Raw genomic sequence first — 22,575 nt, forward strand, 5'->3', positions numbered from 1 at the left:
GTGCGCGAGACGTGGGGGTGTGCCTGCACAAGAGAGATGCAAGGGGTGGATGGGGGTACGTGGGAGATGCGGGGGTAGGGGTTGCGTGTGCGGGGCACAGGGTGGGGGACGGGCATGCGAGACGCAGGGTTGGGGAGTCATGGGGGTGCGGGGCGCACGTACGGGACATAGCCCTCTGTCTCTGCGTCTCTCACTCACACACACTCTCCCTCTCTCTCCCCCTTCAGGTGCCACTCCCGAGTACCTCGCTGGTCACTACATGTTACAGGGGGCTTGCAGTCTGCTGCCTGTTATGGCTCTCGCACCACAGGAGAATGAGAAGCTTCTGGACCTCAGCTGTGCTCCGGGAGGGAAGACCTCTTACTGCGGTGAGCTGCGGGGGGGGGGGGAGGGGGTGTGACTCTGGGAGCTGGGGGCTGCGAACGAGGTGGGTGGCCTGTGGCGCTGACATTTTTTCTGTTCCTGCCTCCCACCCAACAGCTCAACTGATGAAGAACACAGGCCTCATCGTCGCTAACGACTTGAGCAGTGAGCGTCTTAAGAGTGTCGTAGGCAACCTTCATCGCCTCGGAGTGACCAACACCATCATCTGTAACTACGATGGCCGAGAATTCCCCAAGGTGGAGCACAGACACACACACACACACACACACACACACACACACACACACATATCCCCCCCCCAACTCCGCGCTGCCCAGCTCTCCTCCCAAACCCAGGGGTCGCCACCTCCTCCCAAACCCAGGGGTCGCCACCTCCTCCCAAACCCAGGGGTCACCACCTAGTCCATAACCCAGGGGTCACCACCTCTTCCATAATGCAGGGGTCACCACCTCCTCCCAAACCCAGGGGTCGCCCCCTCCTCCCAAACCCAGGGGTCGCCCCCTCCTCCCAAACCCAGGGGTCGCCACCTCCATAACCCAGGGGTCACCACCTCCTCCCAAACCCAGGGGTCGCCACCTCCTCCCAAACCCAGGGGTCACCACCTCCTCCCAAACCCAGGGGTCACCACCTCCTCCCAAACCCAGGCGTCGCTACCTCCTCCCAAACCCAGGGGTCGCCACCTCCATAACCCAGGGGTCACCACCTCCTCCCAAACCCAGGGGTCGCCACCTCCTCCCAAACCCAGGGGTCACCACCTCCTCCCAAACCCAGGCGTCGCTACCTCCTCCATAACCCAGGGGTCGCCACCTCCTCCCAACCCCAGGGCCGCCACCTCCTCCATAACCCAGGGGTCGCCACCTCCTCCCAAACCCAGGGGTCGCCGCCGCCTCCACAACCCAGGGGTCGCCACCTCCTCCCAACCCCAGGGCCGCCACCTCCTCCATAACCCCAGGGGTTGCCACCTCCTCCATAACCCAGGGGTCGCCGCCTCCTCCACAACCCAGGGGTCGCCGCCACCTCCACAACCCAGGGGTCGCTACCTCCTCCCAAACCCAGGGGTCGCCACCTCCTCCATAACCCAGGGGTCACCACCTCCTCCCAAACCCAGGGGTCGCCGCCTCCTCCCAAACCCAGGGGTCGCCACCTCCTCCCAACCCCAGGGTCGCCACCTCCTCCATAACCCAGGGGTCTCCACCTCCTCCCAAACCCAGGGGTCACGGGATCAGGAGCAGGAACCCAGGCTGTTTCAAACCCCTCCCTCACACTGGAGAAGCCCAACACCATCCAGAACAAAGCAGCCCTGCTTTATGGGCGACTTTTCATCAAACATTCAAACCCTCCACCACAAATGCACAGGGGCAGCTGTGTGTACCATCTACAAAATGACTGCAGGAACTCGCCAAGGCTCCTCAGACAAGATTTCCAAACCTATGCTCAGACACATGGTGAACCCCGCCACCTAGAGCTTCTCCTCAAAGTCCAATCCTGATTTAGAAAGAGTCCAGCGGTTTGAGAAGGCAGCTTACCACAAGGCTCAATTATGGGCCCAGCGAGTGACACCCCCTCCCCGCCATGAGCAGGGTCCCAATATCCATCCTGGAATAACTGCCAATCTCTCTCTCTCTCACTGTCAGGTGATGGGGGGGTTTGACCGCGTTCTCCTCGATGCTCCCTGCAGTGGTACTGGAGTCATCTCGAAAGACCCAGCAGTGAAAACAAGCAAGGTGAGTCTCTCTTACTCCCATCTCTCTCTCTCTCTCTTCCATCTCTCTGTCTCTCTCTCTCTCCCGTCTCTCTCTCGCTCTTCCCCTTCTCTCTCTTCCCCATCTCTCCTCCACTCTCTCCCCGTCTCTCTCTCTCTCTCTCTCTCCCTCTCCCTATCTCTCTCTCTCTCTCCCCATCTCTCTCTCTCTCTCTCCCCATCTCTCTCTCTCTCTCTCCCCCCGTCTCTCTCTCTCTCCCGTCTCTCTCTCTCTCTTCCCCATCTCTCTCTTCCCCATCTCTCCTCCACTCTCTCCCCGTCTCTCTCTCTCTCTCTCTCTCTCTCTCTCTCCCCATCTCTCTCTCTCTCTCCCCCCATCTCTCTCTCTCCCCCTGTCTCTCTCTCTCTCTCTCTTCCCCATCTCTCTCTCTCTCTCTCCCTTCCCCGTCTCTCCCTCTCTCTTCCCCGTCTCTCCCTCTCTCTTCCCCGTCTCTCCCTCTCTCTCTTTCTCCCCCATCTCTCTCTCTCCCCCATCTCTCTCTCTCCCCCTCCCCGTCTCTCTCTCTCTCTCTCCTGCCGTCTCGAGAACATAGAACATTACAGCGCAGTACAGGCCCATCGGCCCTTGATGTTGCGCCGACCTGTGAAACCACTCTAAAGCCCGTCTACACTATTCCATTATCATTCATAAGCCTATCCAATGACCATTTAAATGCCCTTAATGTTGGCGAGTCCACTACTGTTGCAGGTAGGGCATTCCACGCCCTTACTACTCTCTGAGTAAAGAACCTACCTCTGACATCTCCTATATCTATCTCCCCTCAATTTAAAGCTATGTCCCCTCGTGCTAGACATCACCATCCGAGGAAAAAGGCTCTCACTGTCCACCCCATCTAATCCTCTCATCATCTTGTATGCCTCAATTACGTCACCTCTTAATCTTCTTCTCTCTAACGAAAACATCCCTCAGCCTTTCCTCATAAGATCTTCCCTCCATACCAGGCAACATCCTTGTAAATCTCCTCTGTACCCTTTCCAATGTTTCCACATCCTTCCTATAATGTGGCGACCAGAACTGCACGCACTCCAAATGCGGCCGCACCAGAGTTCTGTACAGCTGCAACATGACCTCATGGCTCTGAAACTCAATCCCTCTACCAATAAAAGCTAACACACTGTACGCCTTCTTAACAACCCTATCAACCTGGGTGGCAACTTTCAGGGATCTATGTACATGGACACCGAGATCTCTCTGCTCATCCAAACTACCAAGAATCTTACCATCAGCCCAGTACTCTGTCTTCCTGTTACTCCTTCCAAAATGAATCACTGTACACTTTTCTGCATTGAACTCCATTTGCCACCTCTCAGCCCAGCTCTGCAGCTTATCTATGTCCCTCTGTAACCTGCAACATCCTTCCGCACTGTCCACAACGCCACCGACTTTAGTGTCATCTGCAGATTTACTCCCCCATCCTACGCCCTCTTCCAGGTCATTTATAAAAATGACAAATAGCAGTAGCCCCAAAACAGATCCTTGTGGTACACCACTAGTAACTGGACACCAGTCTGAACATTTCCCATTAACCACCACCCTTTGTCTTCTATCAGCTGGCCAATTTCTGATCCAAACAGCTAAATCACCCTGAATCGCATGCCTCTGTATTTTCTGCAATAGCCTACCGTGGGGAACCTTATCAAACGCTTTACTGAAATCCATATACACCACATCAACTGTTTTACCCTTGTGTTTGGTTACCTTCTCAAAGAACTCTAAGGTTTGTGAGGCACGACCTACCCTTCACAAAACCATGCTGACTATCCCTAATCAAATTATTCCTTTCTAGATGATTATAAATCCTGTCTCTTATAAACCTTTCCAAGACTTTGTCCACAACAGAAGTATGGCTCACTGGTCTGTAGTTACCGGGGTTGTCTCTACTCCCCCTCTTGAACAAGGGGACACCATTTGCTATCCTCCAGTCTTCTAGCACTATTCCTGTAGACAATGACGACATAAAGATCAAAGGCTCAGCAATCTCCTCCCTAGCTTCCCAGAGAATCCTAGGATAAATCCCATCCTGCCCAGGGAACTTTTCTATTTTCACACTTTCCAGAATTGCTAACACCTCCTCCATATCAATCTCAAGCCCTTCTAGTCTAGTAGCCTGTATCTCGGTATTTTCCTTGACCACATTGTCTTTTTCCTGTGTGACTACTGACGAAAAATATTCATTTAGCACCTCTCCTATCTCCTCGGACTCCACGCACAACTTCCCACAACTGTCCTTGACTGGCCCTACTCTTACCCTCGTCATTCTTTTATTCCTGACATATCTATAGAAAGCTTTAGGGTTATCCTTGATACTACCTGCCAAAGACTTCTCATGTGCCCTCCTGGCTCCTCTTAGCTCTCTTCAGGTCCTTCCTAGCTAACTTGTAACACTCGAGCGCCCTAACTGAACCTTCACGTCTCATCTTTACGTAAGCCGCCTCCTTCCTCTTGACTACTTTGGTAAACCATGGTTCCCTCGCTCGACCACTTCCTCCCTGCCTGACAGGTACATACTTATCAAGGAAACGCAGTAGCTGTTCCTTGAAAAGCTCCACATTTCAATTGTGCCCATCCCCTGCAGTTTCCTTCCCCATCCTATGCATCCTAAGTCTTGCCTCATCATCATAATTGCCTTTCCCCCAGCTATAACTCTTGCCCTGCGGTATGTACCTATCCCTTTCCATCACTAAAGTAAACGTAACTGAATTGTGGTCACTATCACCAAAGTGGTCACCTACCTCCAAATCTAGCACCTGTCCTGGTTCATTACCCAGTACCAAATCCAATGTGGCCTCTCATTGGCCTATCTACATACTGTGTCAGGAAACCCTCCTGCACACATTGGACAAAAACGGACCCATCTAAAGTACTCAAACTATAGCGTTTCCAGTCAATATTTGGAAAGTTAAAGTCCCCCATAACAACTGCCCTGTTACTTTTGCTCCTATCCAGAATCATCTTTGCAATCCTTTCCTCTACATCTCTGGAACTTTTCAGAGGTCTATATAAAACTCCCAACAGGGTGACCTCTCCCTGTTTCTAACCTCAGCCCATAATACCTCAGTAGACGAGTTCTCATCAAACGTCCTTTCTGCCACCGTAATACTGTCCTTGACCAACAATGCCACCCCACCCTCTCTTTTACCACTTTCCCTGAGCTTACTGAAATATCTAAACCCCGGAACCTGCAACATCCATTCCTGTCCCTGCTCTATCCATGTCTCCGAAATGGCCACAATTGTCCCAGGTACCAACCCATGCTGCAAGTTCACCCACCTTATTCCGGATGCTCCTGGCATTGAAGAAGACACACTTTAAACCACCTTCCTGCCTGCCGGTACACTCCTGCAACCTTGAAACCTTACTCGTGACCTCACTACTCTCACCCTCCTGTATACTGGAGCTACAATTGAGGTTCCCAACCCCCCCCCCCCCCCTCTCTCTCTCTCTCTCTCTCCTCCCCATCTTTCTCTCTCCCGTCGTTCTCTCTCCCGTCGTTCTCTCTCCCGTCGTTCTCTCTCCCGTCGTTCTCTCTCCCGTCGTTCTCTCTCCCGTCGTTCTCTCCCCGTCTCTCTCTTCCCTGTCTCTCTCTCTCTCTCTCCCTGTTTCTCTCTCTCTCCCCGTTTCTCTCTCTCTCCCCGTTTCTCTCTCTCTCCCCGTTTCTCTCTCTCTCCCCGTTTCTCTCTCTCTCCCCGTTTCTCTCTCTCTCCCCGTTTCTCTCTCTCTCCCCGTTTCTCTCTCTCTCTCCCCATTTCTTTCTCTCTCCCCGTCTCTCTCTCCCCGTCTCTCTCTCCCCGTCTCTCTCTCCCCGCCTCTCTGTCCCCGTCTCTCTCTGTCCCCGTCTCTCTCTGTCCCCGTCTCTCTCTGTCCCCGTCTCTCTCTCTCTGTCCCCGTCTCTCTCTCTCTGTCCCCGTCTCTCTCTCTCTGTCCCCGTCTCTCTCTCTGTCCCCGTCTCTCTCTCTGTCCCCGTCTCTCTCTGTCCCCGTCTCTCTCTGTCCCCGTCTCTCTCTGTCCCCGTCTCTCTCTGTCCCCCGTCTCTCTCTGTCCCCGTCTCTCTCTGTCCCCGTCTCTCTCTGTCCCCGTCTCTCTCTGTCCCGTCTCTCTCTGTCCCCGTCTCTCTCTGTCCCCGTCTCTCTCTGTCCCCGTCTCTCTCTGTCCCCGTCTCTCTCTGTCCCCGTCTCTCTCTCTCTCTCTGTCCCCGTCTCTCTCTCTCTCTCTCTGTCCCCGTCTCTCTCTCTCTCTCTCTGTCCCCGTCTCTCTCTCTCTCTCTCTGTCCCCGTCTCTCTCTCTCTCTCTCTGTCCCCGTCTCTCTCTCTCTCTCTCTCCCTCTGTCCCCGTCTCTCTCTCTCTCTCTCCTCCCTCTGTCCCGTCTCTCTCTCCCTCTGTCCCCTCTCTCTCTCTGTCCCTGTCTCTCTCTGTCCCCTGTCTCTCTCTGTCCCCTGTCTCTCTCTGTCCCCTGTCTCTCTCTGTCCCCTGTCTCTCTCTCTCTCTCTCCTCTTCTCCGTCTCTCTCTCTCTCTCCTCTCCTCCGTCTCTCTCTCGCTCCCCTCTGTCTTTCTCTCGCTCCCCTCTCTCGCTCCCCTCTCTCGCTCTCTCGCTCCCCTCTCTCGCTCTCTCCCTACTCCGTCTCTGTCTCTCTCTCTCTCCCCCCGTCTCTCTTCCCCGCCCGTCTGCCTCTCTCTCCCTCTGTCTGTCCTGTCTGTCTCACTCTCTCACCCTGTGTCTTGCTCTCTCACCCTCGCACCCCCCTTGCCTGCCTTGCTCGCCCTCTCCCACCCGTATTACTGACCATGCTGTTTCTCTCCCTCTCTCTCTCTCTCAGGATGAGCGCGATATCCTGCGTTGTGCCCACTTGCAGAAGGAGCTCATGCTCTCCGCCATTGACTCGTTGGATGCAAAGTCGAAAACTGGTGGCTACCTGGTCTACTGCACCTGCTCTGTGACGGTGAGGAAGATCCCCCTGAAATTGTCAGACCGTGCGGGTGTGTGGTTTTCCCAATGGCGGCTGGTGCAGGACGTTGGAGCTGCCTGGGGCTGTTGGGAGGGAGGATTTTACATCTCGGTTGCAGAGAAAGCATCTGCCCTGTCCGGACAGGGAGCTGTGTGAGGTGGGAGGATACTGGGCGTGAGCTGGGGGGAATCCGGACAGGGGATGGGGGAGGGGTGGTAAGGTGAGCTGGGAGGGGCCTGGGGGAGGGAGGCGGACAAGGTGGGAAGGAGGGCGGCAGGCGGGCGAGGTGGGAGGGAGGGAGGAGGCAGGTTGGCGAGGTGGGAGGGAGGGAGGGAGGCAGGCGGGTGGGAGGGAGGCAGGGGCGCGCAAGGAGGGAGGCAGGGGCGCACAAGGAGGGAGGCAGGCGTGCGAGGTGGGTGGGAGGGGAGGCAGGCAGGCGCACGAGGTGGGAGGTAGGTAGGTACGTGAGGTGGGAGGGGGCAGGCGCAAGAGGTGGGAGGGAGGCAGGCAGGCAGGTGCGCGAGGTAGGGAGGGAGGCAGGCAGACGCGCGAGGTGGGAGGGAGGCAGGTAGGTGTGTGAGGGAGGGAGGCAGGCAGGCGCGCGAGGTGGGAGGGGGCAGGCGCAAGAGGTGGGAGGGAGGCAGGCAGGTGCGTGAGGTAGGGAGGCAGGCGGGCGCGCGAGGTGGGAGGGAGGCAGGTAGGTGTGTGAGGTGGGAGGGAGGGAGGTAGGTGCGAGGTGGGTGGGAGGGGAGGCAGGTGGCGCATGAGGTGGGAGGTAGGGAGGCAGGTAGGTGCATGAGGTGGGAGGGAGGGGGCAGGCGCAAGAAGTGGGAGGGAGGCAGGTAGGTAGGTGTGTGAGGAGGGAGGGAGGCAGGTAGGCGCGTGAGGTGGGAGGGAGGCAGGCAGGTAGGTGCGTGAGGTGGAAGGGAGGTAGGTGCGTGAGGTGGGAGGGAGGCAGGTAGGTGCATGAGGTGGGAGGGAGGCAGGTAGGTGTGGGAGGGAGGGAGGCAGGCAGGTAGGTATGTGAGGAGGAAGGTAGGTGTGGGAGGAGGGAGGGAGGCAGGTAGGTAGGTGTGTGAGGTGGGAGGGAGGGAGGCAGGCAGGTAGGTGTGAGGTGGGTGGGAGGCAGGTAGGTAGGCGCGTGAGGTGGGAGGGAGGCAGGCAGGTAGGTGCGTGAGGTGGGAGGAGGCAGGTAGGTGCGTGAGGTGGGAGGCAGGCAGGTAGGTGTGTGAGGTGGGAGGGAGGGAGGCAGGCAGGTAGGTGTGGGAGGGAGGCAGGTAGGTGTGGGTGGGAGGGAGGCAGGCAGGTAGGCGCGTGAGGTGGAAGGGAGGCAGGCAGTTAGGTGCGTGAGGTGGGAGGGAGGCAGGTAGGTGCGTGAGGTGGGAGGGAGGCAGGTAGGTGCGTGAGGTGGGAGGGAGGCAGGTAGGTGTGGGAGGGAGGGAGGCAGGCAGGTAGGTATGTGAGGAGGGAGGGAGGTAGGTGTGGGAGGAGGCAGGTAGGTAGGTGTGTGAGGTGGGAGGGAGGCAGGCAGGTAGGTGTGTGAGGTGGGTGGGAGGGAGGCAGGTAGGTGTGTGAGGTGGGTGGGAGGGAGGCAGGTAGGTGTGTGAGGTGGGTGGGAGGGAGGCAGGCAGGTAGGCGCGTGAGGTGGGAGGGAGGCAGGCAGGTAGGTGCGTGAGGTGGGTGGGAGGGAGGCAGGCAGGTAGGTGCGTGAGGTGGGAGGGAGGCAGGCAGGTAGGTGCGTGAGGTGGGAGGGAGGCAGGTAGGTGCGTGAGGTGGGAGGGAGGCAGGTAGGTGCGTGAGGTGGGTGGGAGGGAGGCAGGCAGGTAGGTGCGTGAGGTGGGAGGGAGGCAGGTAGGTGCGTGAGGTGGGAGGGAGGCAGGTAGGTGCGTGAGGAGGGAGGGAGGTAGGCAGGTAGGTGTGTGAGGTGGGAGGGAGGCAGGTAGGTGTGGGAGGGAGGCAGGTAGGTGCGTGAGGTGGGAGGGAGGCAGGTAGGTGCGTGAGGTGGGAGGGAGGCAGGTAGGTGTGTGAGGTGGGAGGGAGGCAGGCAGGTAGGTGCGTGAGGTGGGAGGGAGGCAGGTAGGTGCGTGAGGTGGGAGGGAGGCAGGTAGGTGCGTGAGGTGGGAGGGAGGCAGGCGGGTGAGTGAGGTGGGAGGGAGGCAGGTAGGTGCGTGAGGAGGCAGGTAGGTGTGAGGAGAGAGGTAGGCAGGTGTGTGAGGTGGGAGGGAGGCAGGCAGGTAGGTGTGTGAGGTGGGTGGGAGGGAGGCAGGCAGGTAGGTGCGCGAGGTGGGTGGAAGGCAGGCAGGTAGGTGCGTGATGTGGGAGGGAGGCAGGTGTGGGAGGGAGGGAGGCAGGCAGGTAGGTGTGTGAGGTGGGCGGGAGGAAGGCAGGCAGGTAGGTGCTCGAGGTGGGAGGGAGGCAGGCAGGTAGGTGCGTGAGGTGGGTGGGAGGGAGGCAGGCAGGTAGGTGTGAGGTGGGAGGGAGGCAGGTGCGCGAGGTGGGAGGGAGGGTGGCAGGCAGGTAGGTGTGGGAGGGAGGGAGACAGGCAGGTAGGTGTGTGAGGGAGGGAGGCAGGCAGGTAGGTGTGTGAGGTGGGAGGGAGGGAGGCAGGCAGGTAGGTGTGTGAGGGAGGGAGGCAGGTAGGTGTGTGAGGTGGGAGGGAGGCAGGCAGGTAGGCGTGTGAGGTGGGAGGGAGGGAGGCAGGTAGGTGTGTGAGGTGGGAGGGAGGGTGGCAGGCGCGCGAGGTGGGAGGGAGGCAGGTAGGTAGGTAGGTGTGTGAGGTGGGAGGGATGGAGGCAGGCAGGTAGGTGTGTGAGGTGGGAGGGAGGCAGGCAGGTAGGTGTGTGAGGTGGGAGGGAGGGAGGCAGGCAGGTAGGTGTGTGAGGGAGGGAGGCAGGCAGGTAGGTGTGTGAGGTGGGAGGGAGGCAGGTAGGCAGGCAGGTAGGTAGGTAGGTGTGTGAGGTGGGAGGGAGGGAGGCAGGCAGGTAGGTGTGTGAGGGAGTGTGGCAGGCGCACGAGGTGGGAGGGAGGGTGGCAGGCGCGTGAGGTAGGGAGGGAGGCAGGCGGGGCGCACGAGGTGGGAGGGAGGTGTGTGAGGTGGGTGGGAGGGAGGCAGGCAGGTAGGTGCGCGAGGTGGGTGGAAGGCAGGCAGGTAGGTGCGTGAGGTGGGAGGGAGGCAGGTGTGGGAGGGAGGGAGGCAGGCAGGTAGGTGTGTGAGGTGGGCGGGAGGAAGGCAGGCAGGTAGGTGCTCGAGGTGGGAAGGAGGCAGGCAGGTAGGTGCGTGAGGTGGGTGGGAGGGAGGCAGGCAGGTAGGTGTGTGAGGTGGGAGGGAGGCAGGTGCGCGAGGTGGGAGGGAGGGTGGCAGGCAGGTAGGTGTGGGAGGGAGGGAGACAGGCAGGTAGGTGTGTGAGGGAGGGAGGCAGGCAGGTAGGTGTGTGAGGTGGGAGGGAGGGAGGCAGGCAGGTAGGTGTGTGAGGGAGGGAGGCAGGTAGGTGTGTGAGGTGGGAGGGAGGCAGGCAGGTAGGCGTGTGAGGTGGGAGGGAGGGAGGCAGGTAGGTGTGTGAGGTGGGAGGGAGGGTGGCAGGCGCGCGAGGTGGGAGGGAGGTAGGTAGGTAGGTGTGTGAGGTGGGAGGGATGGAGGCAGGCAGGTAGGTGTGTGAGGTGGGAGGGAGGCAGGCAGGTAGGTGTGTGAGGTGGGAGGGAGGGAGGCAGGCAGGTAGGTGTGTGAGGGAGGGAGGCAGGCAGGTAGGTGTGTGAGGTGGGAGGGAGGCAGGTAGGCAGGCAGGTAGGTAGGTAGGTAGGTGTGTGAGGTGGGAGGGAGGGAGGCAGGCAGGTAGGTGTGTGAGGGAGTGTGGCAGGCGCACGAGGTGGGAGGGAGGGTGGCAGGCGCGTGAGGTAGGGAGGGAGGCAGGCGGGCGCACGAGGTGGGAGGGAGGTGTGTGAGGTGGGTGGGAGGGAGGCAGGCAGGTAGGTGCGCGAGGTGGGTGGAAGGCAGGCAGGTAGGTGCGTGAGGTGGGAGGGAGGCAGGTGTGGGAGTGAGGGAGGCAGGCAGGTAGGTGTGTGAGGTGGGCGGGAGGAAGGCAGGCAGGTAGGTGCTCGAGGTGGGAGGGAGGCAGGCAGGTAGGTGCGTGAGGTGGGTGGGAGGGAGGCAGGCAGGTAGGTGTGTGAGGTGGGAGGGAGGCAGGTGCGCGAGGTGGGAGGGAGAGTGGCAGGCAGGTAGGTGTGGGAGGGAGGGAGACAGGCAGGTAGGTGTGTGAGGGAGGGAGGCAGGCAGGTAGGTGTGTGAGGTGGGAGGGAGGGAGGCAGGCAGGTAGGTGTGTGAGGGAGGGAGGCAGGTAGGTGTGTGAGGTGGGAGGGAGGCAGGCAGGTAGGCGTGTGAGGTGGGAGGGAGGGAGGCAGGCAGGTAGGTGTGTGAGGTGGGAGGGAGGGTGGCAGGCGCGCGAGGTGGGAGAGAGGCAGGTAGGTAGGTGTGTGAGGTGGGAGGGATGGAGGCAGGCAGGTAGGTGTGTGAGGTGGGAGGGAGGCAGGCAGGTAGGTGTGTGAGGTGGGAGGGAGGGAGGCAGGCAGGTAGGTGTGTGAGGGAGGGAGGCAGGCAGGTAGGTGTGTGAGGTGGGAGGGAGGCAGGTAGGCAGGTAGGTAGGTAGGTGTGTGAGGTGGGAGGGAGGGAGGCAGGCAGGTAGGTGTGTGAGGGAGTGTGGCAGGCGCACGAGGTGGGAGGGAGGGTGGCAGGCCCGTGAGGTAGGGAGGGAGGCAGGCGGGCGCACGAGGTGGGAGGGAGGTGTGTGAGGTGGGTGGTAGGGAGGCAGGCAGGTAGGTGCGCGAGGTGGGTGGAAGGCAGGCAGGTAGGTGCGTGAGGTGGGAGGGAGGCAGGTGTGGGAGGGAGGGAGGCAGGCAGGTAGGTGTGTGAGGTGGGCGGGAGGAAGGCAGGCAGGTAGGTGCTCGAGGTGGGAGGGAGGCAGGCAGGTAGGTGCGTGAGGTGGGTGGGAGGGAGGCAGGCAGGTAGGTGTGTGAGGTGGGAGGGAGGCAGGTGCGCGAGGTGGGAGGGAGGGTGGCAGGCAGGTAGGTGTGGGAGGGAGGGAGACAGGCAGGTAGGTGTGTGAGGGAGGGAGGCAGGCAGGTAGGTGTGTGAGGTGGGAGGGAGGGAGGCAGGCAGGTAGGTGTGTGAGGGAGGCAGGCAGGTAGGCGTGTGAGGTGGGAGGGAGGGAGGCAGGTAGGTGTGTGAGGTGGGAGGGAGGGTGGCAGGCGCGCGAGGTGGGAGGGAGGCAGGCAGGCAGGTAGGTAGGTAGGTGTGTGAGGTGGGAGGGATGGAGGCAGGCAGGTAGGTGTGTGAGGTGGGAGGGAGGCAGGCAGGTAGGTGTGTGAGGTGGGAGGGAGGGAGGCAGGCAGGTAGGTGTGTGAGGGAGGGAGGCAGGCAGGTAGGTGTGTGAGGTGGGAGGGAGGCAGGTAGGCAGGCAGGTAGGTAGGTAGGTGTGTGAGGTGGGAGGGAGGGAGGCAGGCAGGTAGGTGTGTGAGGGAGTGTGGCAGGCGCACGAGGTGGGAGGGAGGGTGGCAGGCGCGCGAGGTAGGGAGGGAGGCAGGCGGGCGCACGAGGTGGGAGGGAGGTCTGTGCGGCATGTCCAGACTCAAGCTGAGACGTGAGGCTGTATCGCGCCCTCCCTGGCTGTGTGACAGGCACTCGGCTTGACGCTTTACTGAGCAGCAGAACGGCACTGATTTGACCGAGTCCCCCCGCCGGTGTCTCACATCTTGCTCCTGATTCCCAGGTGGAGGAGAACGAGTGGGTGGTGGATTACGCCCTGAAAAAACGCAACATTAAACTGGTACCGACCGGGATTGACTTTGGGAAAGAAGGCTTCACTCGGTGAGTGAGATTCTATTTCCCATTTAACAGTGACCCATTCCCTGCTGAATAAACCCTGTCGCTCCTCCAATGTGGCACTATCCTCCTCCCTAAACCTCAGGTATTCCAAATAGTCCAGGAATTCCCACTTCTCTGAGGGTCTTTAAAACAGAGATAGCTAGGTTCTTGATCAGGGGTTATGGGGAGAAGGCAGGAGAATGGGGATGAGAAAATATTAGCCATGATTGAATGGCGGAGCAGACTCGATGGGCCGAGTGGCCTAATTCTGCTCCTATGTCTTATGATCTTCTCCCGGTAGCTCTGCCCTATACAAATTCTCGTACAATTCCTCAAACACCCTATTGATCTCCACCATCAATTTCCCCGTGCTATCCTGCACCTGCACAATTTTCCTCACTGCTGCCTCCCTCCGAAGTTGACCTGCCAGCATGCGTCCCCCCTTCTCTCCATACTCGTAGATCGCTCCCCTCGCCCACCTCAACTGGCGCACCGCCTTCCTTGTGGACAGCCGGTCAAAACTCGCCTGTAGCTCCCTCCTCCTTTCCAAAAATGCTGGATCTGAATCCCCTGCATACCTCCTGTCTACTTCCAACATCTCGTCTATTAACCTTTGCCGCTCCGTCCTCTCCTCCTTATTCACCTTTGCCTTAAACAATATGACCTCCCCCTCACTTCAGAGCCTCCCATACCACCGCCTGTGATACCTCCCCTGGGCAGTTAAAACCCACGTATTCCTTAATTACCCTCCCGATCTTCTGACAAAAACCTCGGTCCCCCAGCAACCCCACATCCAATCTCCACCTCGGCCTCTGCACTGTCCCCTTCTCCAAGACCATGTCCACCCAATGCGGCGCATGATCCAAAATTGCGCTTTCCCTACTATCAAAAAATCTATCCTCAAATAGACCTTGTGAACTGAAGAGAAAAACGAATACTCCCGCACCCTCGGGCGCAAGAACCTCCAGGGATCCACCCCTCCCAATTCATCCACAAGTCCAGTCAACACCTTTGCCCCCCCTCCCCCCCCCCCCCCCCCCCCCCCGGACTGGGCAAGCAAGCGTGGCTGCGACCTGTCCAACCGTGGCTTCTGCAGCAAGTTCCAGTCCCCGCCCACTATAAGCACATGCAAATCCAAGCCAGGGAGAGTTCCTCACGAACCCCACATCATCCCTGTTTGGGCCATACACACTTGCCAATGCCACCAACCCCTCCTCCAATGCCCCTGTCTCTTATCACATATCTACCCCCTTGGTTCCCAACCACTTTCTCCACCTGGAACCTCACTCGCTTACTGACCAAAAGCACTACCCCGCCCACACCCTGCTGTCAAACCTGAATGAAATACTTCTCTACCACAGCTCTTCCTAAGGCTCACCTGATCCTTCACCCTCAGATGGGTCTCCTGCAGCATCACCATATCGACTGTCAAACTTTTTAGGTGCACAAGCACCCTTGACCTCTTCACTGGCCCTCCCAATCCCCTCATGTTCCACATAACTTACCTAACCGGGAGACTCCCCTAACTCTCTCCCCCTCCCCCCTCCTATCCACCATCATCAAAACACCGGACCTGATCCGCCCCCATCCATTGTTACCATCAAACCCCTCATACCCCCCTCAACCCAACATTTCCCGTGCTGCATAGAAATCTCAGAAAAACCATCGCTGCAAAAAACAAAGACAAAGCTTGATCCATATAACATCATGAAGTAAAAATATCAAACAGAACTATATATACACACTCTTCCAACTCCCCTCTCCACTTTCCAAGACCAATCCTCAGTCCCATTTCTCACTTCTGCCCCAAACATTCAGCCATGGCAAACGCCTCCGTTGCCTCCACCATCTCAAAATAAAAGTCTCTGGAGTTGTAGGTCACCCTCAACTTTTCTGGGTACACTACGCTGAACCGCACCCCACATTACACAGTGTCATCTTTACTCAGCCGAAGGCTGCCCGCCTCCTCGCCAGCTCCAGAATTAAGTCCTGGTAAATATATGCACCAGCTCCAGCCCAATGCACCGCCCGCTTCTGCTTTGCCCAACTCAGGACCTGCTTCACCTGGTACCCGTGGAAGCAAATAATCACTGCTCTTGGCGGCTCATTGGTCTTTGGTTTAGGCATCAATTAGCCCGATCCAGTTCGGACCGGGAGCGATCTTCTCCCTCGTCCACCAGCTCCACCAACATCTTGGCAAAGTACTCAGTCGGCCTTGTGCCATCCACCCCATAAACAGTGACTCTGTACAGTTACACAGTGAGTGATCCTTATCCTGCTGAATAAACAGTGACTCTGTACAGTTACACAGTGAGTGATCCTTACCCTGCTGAATAAACAGTGACTGTACAGTTACACAGTGAGGGATCCATACCCTGCTGAATAAACAGTGACTCTGTACAGTTACACAGTGAGGGATCCTTACCCTGCTGAATAAACAGTGACTCTGTACAGTTACACAGTGAGTGATCCTTACCCTGCTGAATAAACAGTGACTCTGTACAGTTACACAGTGAGTGATCCTTACCCTGCTGAATAAACAGTGACTCTGTACAGTTACACAGTGAGTGATCCTTACCCTGCTGAATAAACAGTGACTCTGTACAGTTACACAGTGAGGGATCCTTACCCTGCTGAATAAACAGTGACTGTACAGTTACACAGTGAGGGATCCATACCCTGCTGAATAAACAGTGACTCTGTACAGTTACACAGTGAGGGATCCTTACCCTGCTGAATAAACAGTGACTCTGTACAGTTACATAGTGAGTGATCCTTACCCTGCTGAATAAACACTCTGTACAGTTACACAGTGAGGGATCCATACCCTGCTGAATAAACAGTGACTCTGTACAGTTACACAGTGAGTGATCCTTACCCTGCTGAATAAACAATAACTGTACAGTTACACAGTGAGGGATCCTTACCCTGCTGAATAAACAGTGACTCTGTACAGTTACACAGTGAGTGATCCTTACCCTGCTGAATAAACAGTGACTCTGTACAGTTACACAGTGAGTGATCCTTACCCTGCTGAATAAACAGTGACTGTACAGTTACACAGTGAGGGATCCATACCCTGCTGAATAAACAGTGACTCTGTACAGTTACACAGTGAGTGATCCTTACCCTGAATAAATAGTGACTCTGTATAGTTATAGTGAGTGATCCTTACCCTGCTGAATAAATTGTGACTGTACAGTTACACAGTGAGTGATCCTTACCCTGCTGAATAACCAGTGACTCTGTACAGTTACACAGGGAGGGATCCTTACCCTGCTGAATAAACAGTGACTCTGTACAGTTACATAGTGAGTGATCCTTACACTGCTGAATAAACAGTGACTCTGTACAGTTACACAGTGACTGATCCTTACCCTGCTGAATAAACAGTGACTCTGTACAGTTACACAGTGAGTGATCCTTACCCTGCTGAATAAACACTCTGTACAGTTACACAGTGAGGGATCCATACCCTGCTGAATAAACAGTGACTCTGTACAGTTACAGTGAATGATTCTTACCCTGAATAAACAGTGACTGTACAGTTACACAGTGAGGGATCCATACCCTGCTGAATAAACAGTGACTCTGTACAGTTACACAGTGAGGGATCCTTACCCTGCTGAATAAACAGTGACTCTGTACAGTTACACAGTGAGGGATCCATACCCTGCTGAATAAACAGTGACTCTGTACAGTTACACAGTGAGTGATCCTTACCCTGCTGAATAAACAGTGACTCTGCACAGTTACACAGTGAGTGATCCTTACCCTGCTGAATAAACAGTGACTCTGTACAGTTACACAGTGAGGGATCCTTACCCTGCTGAATAAACAGTGACTCTGTACAGTTACACAGTGAGGGATCCTTACCCTGCTGAATAAACAGTGACTCTGTACAGTTACATAGTGAGTGATCCTTACCCTGCTGAATAAACACTCTGTACAGTTACATAGTGAGGGATCCATACCCTGCTGAATAAACAGTGACTCTGTACAGTTACACAGTGAGTGATCCTTACCCTGCTGAATAAACAGTGACTCTGTACAGTTACATAGTGAGGGATCTTTACCCTGCTGAATAAACAGTGACTCTGTATAGTTACAGTGAGTGATCCTTACCCTGCTGAACAAACAGTGACTGTACAGTTACATAGTGAGTGATCCTTACCCTGCTGAATAAACAGTGACTGTACAGTTACACAGTGAGGGATCCTTACCCTGCTGAATAAACAGTGACTGTACAGTTACACAGTGAGGGATCCTTACCCTGCTGAATAAACAGTGACTCTGTACAGTTACACAGTGAGTGATCCTTCCCCTGCTGAATAAACAGTGACTCTGTACAGTTACACAGTGAGTGATCCTTACCCTGCTGAATAAACAGTGACTCTGTACAGTTACACAGTGAGTGATCCTTACCCTGCTGAATAAACAGTGACTGTACAGTTACACAGTGAGGGATCCTTACCCTGCTGAATAAACAGTGACTCTGTACAGTTACACAGTGAGTGATCCTTACCCTGCTGAATAAACAGTGACTATCCAGTTACACAGTGAGGGATCCTTACCCTGCTGAATAAACAGTGACTGTCCAGTTACACAGTGAGGGATCCATACCCTGCTGAATAAACAGTGACTCTGTACAGTTACATAGTGAGTGATCCTTACCCTGAATAAATAGTGACTCTGTACAGTTACACAGTGAGGGATCCTTACCCAGCTGAATAAACAGTGACTCTGTACAGTTACACAGTGAGGGATCCTTACCCTGCTGAATAAACAGTGACTCTGTACAGTTACACAGTAAGGGATCCTTACCCTGCTGAATAAACAGTGACTCTGTACAGTTACACAGTGAGTGATCCTTACCCTGCTGAATAAACAGTGACTCTGTACAGTTACACAGTGAGTGATCCTTACCCTGCTGAATAAACAGTGACTCTGTACAGTTACACAGTGAGTGATCCTTAACCTGCTGAATAAACAGTTACTCTGTACAGTTACACAGTGAGTGATCCTTACCCTGCTGAATAAACAGTGACTCTGTACAGTTACACAGTGAGGGATCCTTACCCTGCTGAACAAACAGTGATTGTACAGTTACACAGTGAGTGATCCGTACCCTGCTGAATAAACAGTGACTGTACAGTTACACAGTGAGTGATCCTTACCCTGCTGAATAAACAGTGACTCTGTACAGTTACATAGTGAGGGATCCATACCCTGCTGAATAAACAGTGACTCTGTACAGTTACACAGTGAGGGATCCATACCCTGCTGAATAAACAGTGACTCTGTATAGTTACAGTGAGTGATCCTTACCCTGCTGAACAAACAGTGACTGTACAGTTACATAGTGAGTGATCCTTACCCTGCTGAATAAACAGTGACTCTGTACAGTTACACAGTGAGTGATCCTTACCCTGCTGAATAAACAGTGACTCTGTACAGTTACACAGTGAGTGATCCTTACCCTGCTGAATAAACAGTGACTCTGTACAGTTACACAGTGAGTGATCCTTACCCTGCTGAATAAACAGTGACTATCCAGTTACACAGTGAGGGATCCTTACCCTGCTGAATAAACAGTGACTGTCCAGTTACACAGTGAGTGATCCTTACCCTGCTGAATAAACAGTGACTCTGTACAGTTACACAGTGAGTGATCCTTACCCTGCTGAATAAACAGTGACTCTGTACAGTTACACAGTGACTGATCCTTACCCTGCTGAATAAACAGTGACTCTGTACAGTTACACAGTAAGGGATCCTTACCCTGCTGAATAAACAGTGACTCTGTACAGTTACACAGTGAGGGATCCTTACCCTGCTGAATAAACAGTGACTCTGTACAGTTTCCCAGTGAGTGATCCTCACACTGAATAAACAGTGACTCTGTACAGTTACACAGTGAGGGATCCTTACCCTGCTGAATAAACAGTGACTCTGTACAGTTACACAGTAAGGGATCCTTACCCTGCTGAATAAACAGTGACTCTGTACAGTTACACAGTGAGGTATCCATACCCTGCTGAATAAACAGTGACTCTGTACAGTTACACAGTGAGGGATCCATACCCTGCTGAATAAACAGTGACTCTGTACAGTTACACAGTGAGTGATCCTTACCCTGCTGAATAAACAGTGACTGTACAGTTACACAGTGAGGGATCCTTATCCTGCTGAATAAACAGTGACTCTGTCCAGTTACACAGTGAGTGATCCTTACCCTGCTGAATAAACAGTGACTGTCCAGTTACACAGTGAGGGATCCATACCCTGCTGAATAAACAGTGACTCTGTACAGTTACATAGTGAGTGATCCTTACCCTGAATAAATAGTGACTCTGTATAGTTACAGTGAGTGATCCTTACCCTGCTGAATAAACAGTGACTGTACAGTTACACAGTGAGCGATCCTTACCCTGCTGAATAACCAGTGACTCTGTACAGTTGCACAGTGAGGGATCCATACCCTGCTGAATAAACAGTGACTCTGTACAGTTACACAGGGAGGGATCCTTACCCTGCTGAATAAACAGTGACACTGTACAGTTACACAGGGAGGGATCCATACCCTGCTGAATAAGCAGTGACTCTGTACAGTTACACAGTGAGTGATCCTTACCCTGCTGAATAAACAGTGACTCTGTACAGTTACATAGTGAGTGATCCTTACCCTGCTGAATAAACAGTGACTCTGTACAGTTACACAGTGAGTGATCCTTACCCTGCTGAATAAACAGTGACTCTGTACAGTTTCCCAGTGAGTGATCCTCACACTGAATAAACAGTGACTGTACAGTTACACAGTGAGTGATCCTTACCCTGCTGAATAAACAGTGACTCTGTACAGTTACACAGTAAGGGATCCTTACCCTGCTGAATAAACAGTGACTCTGTACAGTTACACAGTGAGGGATCCATACCCTGCTGAATAAACAGTGACTCTATACAGTTACACAGTGAGTGATCCTTACCCTGCTGAATAAACAGTGACTCTGTGCAGTTACACAGTGAGTGATCCTTACCCTGCTGAATAAACAGTGACTGTACAGTTACACAGTGAGGGATCCTTATCCTGCTGAATAAACAGTGACTCTGTCCAGTTACACAGTGAGTGATCCTTACCCTGCTGAATAAACAGTGACTGTCCAGTTACACAGTGAGGGATCCATACCCTGCTGAATAAACAGTGACTCTGTACAGTTACATAGTGAGTGATCCTTACCCTGAATAAATAGTGACTCTGTATAGTTACAGTGAGTGATCCTTACCCTGCTGAATAAACAGTGACTGTACAGTTACACAGTGAGCGATCCTTACCCTGCTGAATAACCAGTGACTCTGTACAGTTGCACAGTGAGGGATCCATACCCTGCTGAATAAACAGTGACTCTGTACAGTTACACAGGGAGGGATCCTTACCCTGCTGAATAAACAGTGACACTGTACAGTTACACAGGGAGGGATCCATACCCTGCTGAATAAGCAGTGACTCTGTACAGTTACACAGTGAGTGATCCTTACCCTGCTGAATAAACAGTGACTCTGTACAGTTACATAGTGAGTGATCCTTACCCTGCTGAATAAACAGTGACTCTGTACAGTTACACAGTGAGTGATCCTTACCCTGCTGAATAAACAGTGACTCTGTACAGTTTCCCAGTGAGTGATCCTCACACTGAATAAACAGTGACTGTACAGTTACACAGTGAGTGATCCTTACCCTGCTGAATAAACAGTGACTCTGTACAGTTACACAGTAAGGGATCCTTACCCTGTTGAATAAACAGTGACTCTGTACAGTTACACAGTGAGGGATCCATACCCTGCTGAATAAACAGTGACTCTGTACAGTTACACAGTGAGGGATCCTTACCCTGCTGAATAAACAGTGACTCTATACAGTTACACAGTGAGTGATCCTTACCCTGCTGAATAAACAGTGACTCTGTGCAGTTACACAGTGAGTGATCCTTACCCTGCTGAATAAACAGTGACTGTACAGTTACACAGTGAGGGATCCTTACCCTGCTGAATAAACAGTGACTGTACAGTTACACAGTGAGTGATCCTTACCCTGCTGAACAAACAGTGACTCTGTACAGTTACACAGGGAGGGATCCTTACCCTGCTGAATAAACAGTGACTCTGTACAGTTACACAGTGAGTGATCCTTACCCTGCTGAATAAACAGTGACTCTGTACAGTTACACAGTAAGGGATCCTTACCCTGCTGAATAAACAGTGACTCTGTACAGTTACACAGTGAGGGATCCTTACCCTGCTGAATAAACAGTGACTGTACAGTTACACAGTGAGTGATCCTTACCCTGCTGAATAAACAGTGACTCTGTACAGTTTCCCAGTGAGTGATCCTTACCCTGCTGAATAAACAGTGACTGTACAGTTACACAGTGAGTGATCCTTACCCTGCTGAATAAACAGTGACTGTACAGTTACACAGTGAGGGATCCTTACCCTGCCGAATAAACAGTGACTGTCCAGTTACACAGTGAGGGATCCTTACCCTGCTGAATAAACAGTGACTCTGTCTAGTTACATAGTGAGTGATCCTTACCCTGCTGAATAAACAGTGACTCTGTATAGTTACATAGTGAGTGATCCTTACCCTGCTGAATAAACAGTGACTGTACAGTTACACAGTAAGGGATCCTTACCCTGCTGAATAAACAGTGACTCTGTACAGTTTCCCAGTGAGTGATCCTTACCCTGCTGAATAAACAGTGACACTGTACAGTTTCCCAGTGAGTGATCCTTACCCTGCTGAGTGAACAGTGACTGTACAGTTACACAGTGAGTGATCCTATGACTCTGAACTTCTATTCACAGGTTTCAGGAACGTCGTTTTCACCCTTCCCTCCGTCTAACCCGCCGTTTCTATCCTCACACTCACAACATGGATGGTTTCTTCGTAGCAAAGTTCAAGAAGTTTTCCAATTTGGTGCTGCCTTGTTCTCAAGCTGTGGAAACTCCCGCTATCGAGGAACAAACAGTTAGGGAGCCTGCGCCCGAGGGCGAAGGGGTGAAGGCCGCAAAGCCACCTCAAGCCCCAGCCTCCTCCGTGAAGAAGCCAAAGAAGTCGCAAGTGGGTGGGAAAGGGAAGGCACGGTCTGTTGCTGGGCTCAGGGCTCAGAAGATCAACAGGAAGATCAAGCTGCAGAAGAGACTGAAAGGATCAGGAATCAGAGGGCGGAGGAAGGTCAAAGAGCAGAAGCCTCGATAATTGGAGCAGAATCTGACTAATTTAACTGTAATGTGCGAAAGGTTAGGGAGAACCTCGGGTTAACAGAGTCAATAATGCCTCTTAATGAGTTTCTGACGGGAAGCTTGCCCAAGGAAAGATCAAGGACTAGTCACCAATCTTCACCCCCCCAGCATCACTTAGCTGGTTAAATGTCTTGACATGAGTTTTGGATTGTTCTTTGCCTCTGTTTTTTTCAATAAAAGGTTATAATCCTCAACACCACCACCATCCCCCGTCTCGGTCATTCATTTAGACACACTCTCGCTGACCTTGTCGCTCCCAGACCTGGTACACAGCTAGCACTGCAGGGGTGGCGGTGTGTAAGGAGGGTGAGGAACACAACAGAGGGGTGG

The 22,575-nt window shown here is 54.2% G+C and overlaps 1 protein-coding gene across 1 annotated transcript in view; it reads left to right on the forward strand.

The window, feature by feature from the left end:
- Window positions 1–22,450, forward strand: part of nop2 (NOP2 nucleolar protein homolog (yeast)) — a 69,333-nt gene extending 46,883 nt beyond the window's left edge. The window contains exons 9-14 of the mRNA XM_038774031.1: window positions 228–368; window positions 481–620; window positions 2,019–2,108; window positions 6,963–7,085; window positions 12,851–12,948; window positions 21,808–22,450. Coding sequence (XP_038629959.1) covers window positions 228–368; window positions 481–620; window positions 2,019–2,108; window positions 6,963–7,085; window positions 12,851–12,948; window positions 21,808–22,201 — 986 coding nt within the window. The 3' untranslated portion in view covers window positions 22,202–22,450. The remainder of the gene's footprint in view (window positions 1–227; window positions 369–480; window positions 621–2,018; window positions 2,109–6,962; window positions 7,086–12,850; window positions 12,949–21,807) is intronic.
- Window positions 22,451–22,575: the final 125 nt, after the last annotated feature.

The sequence above is a fragment of the Scyliorhinus canicula genome, chromosome 16 (genome assembly GCF_902713615.1).
Source record: "Scyliorhinus canicula chromosome 16, sScyCan1.1, whole genome shotgun sequence".
Lineage (NCBI taxonomy): Eukaryota > Metazoa > Chordata > Chondrichthyes > Carcharhiniformes > Scyliorhinidae > Scyliorhinus > Scyliorhinus canicula.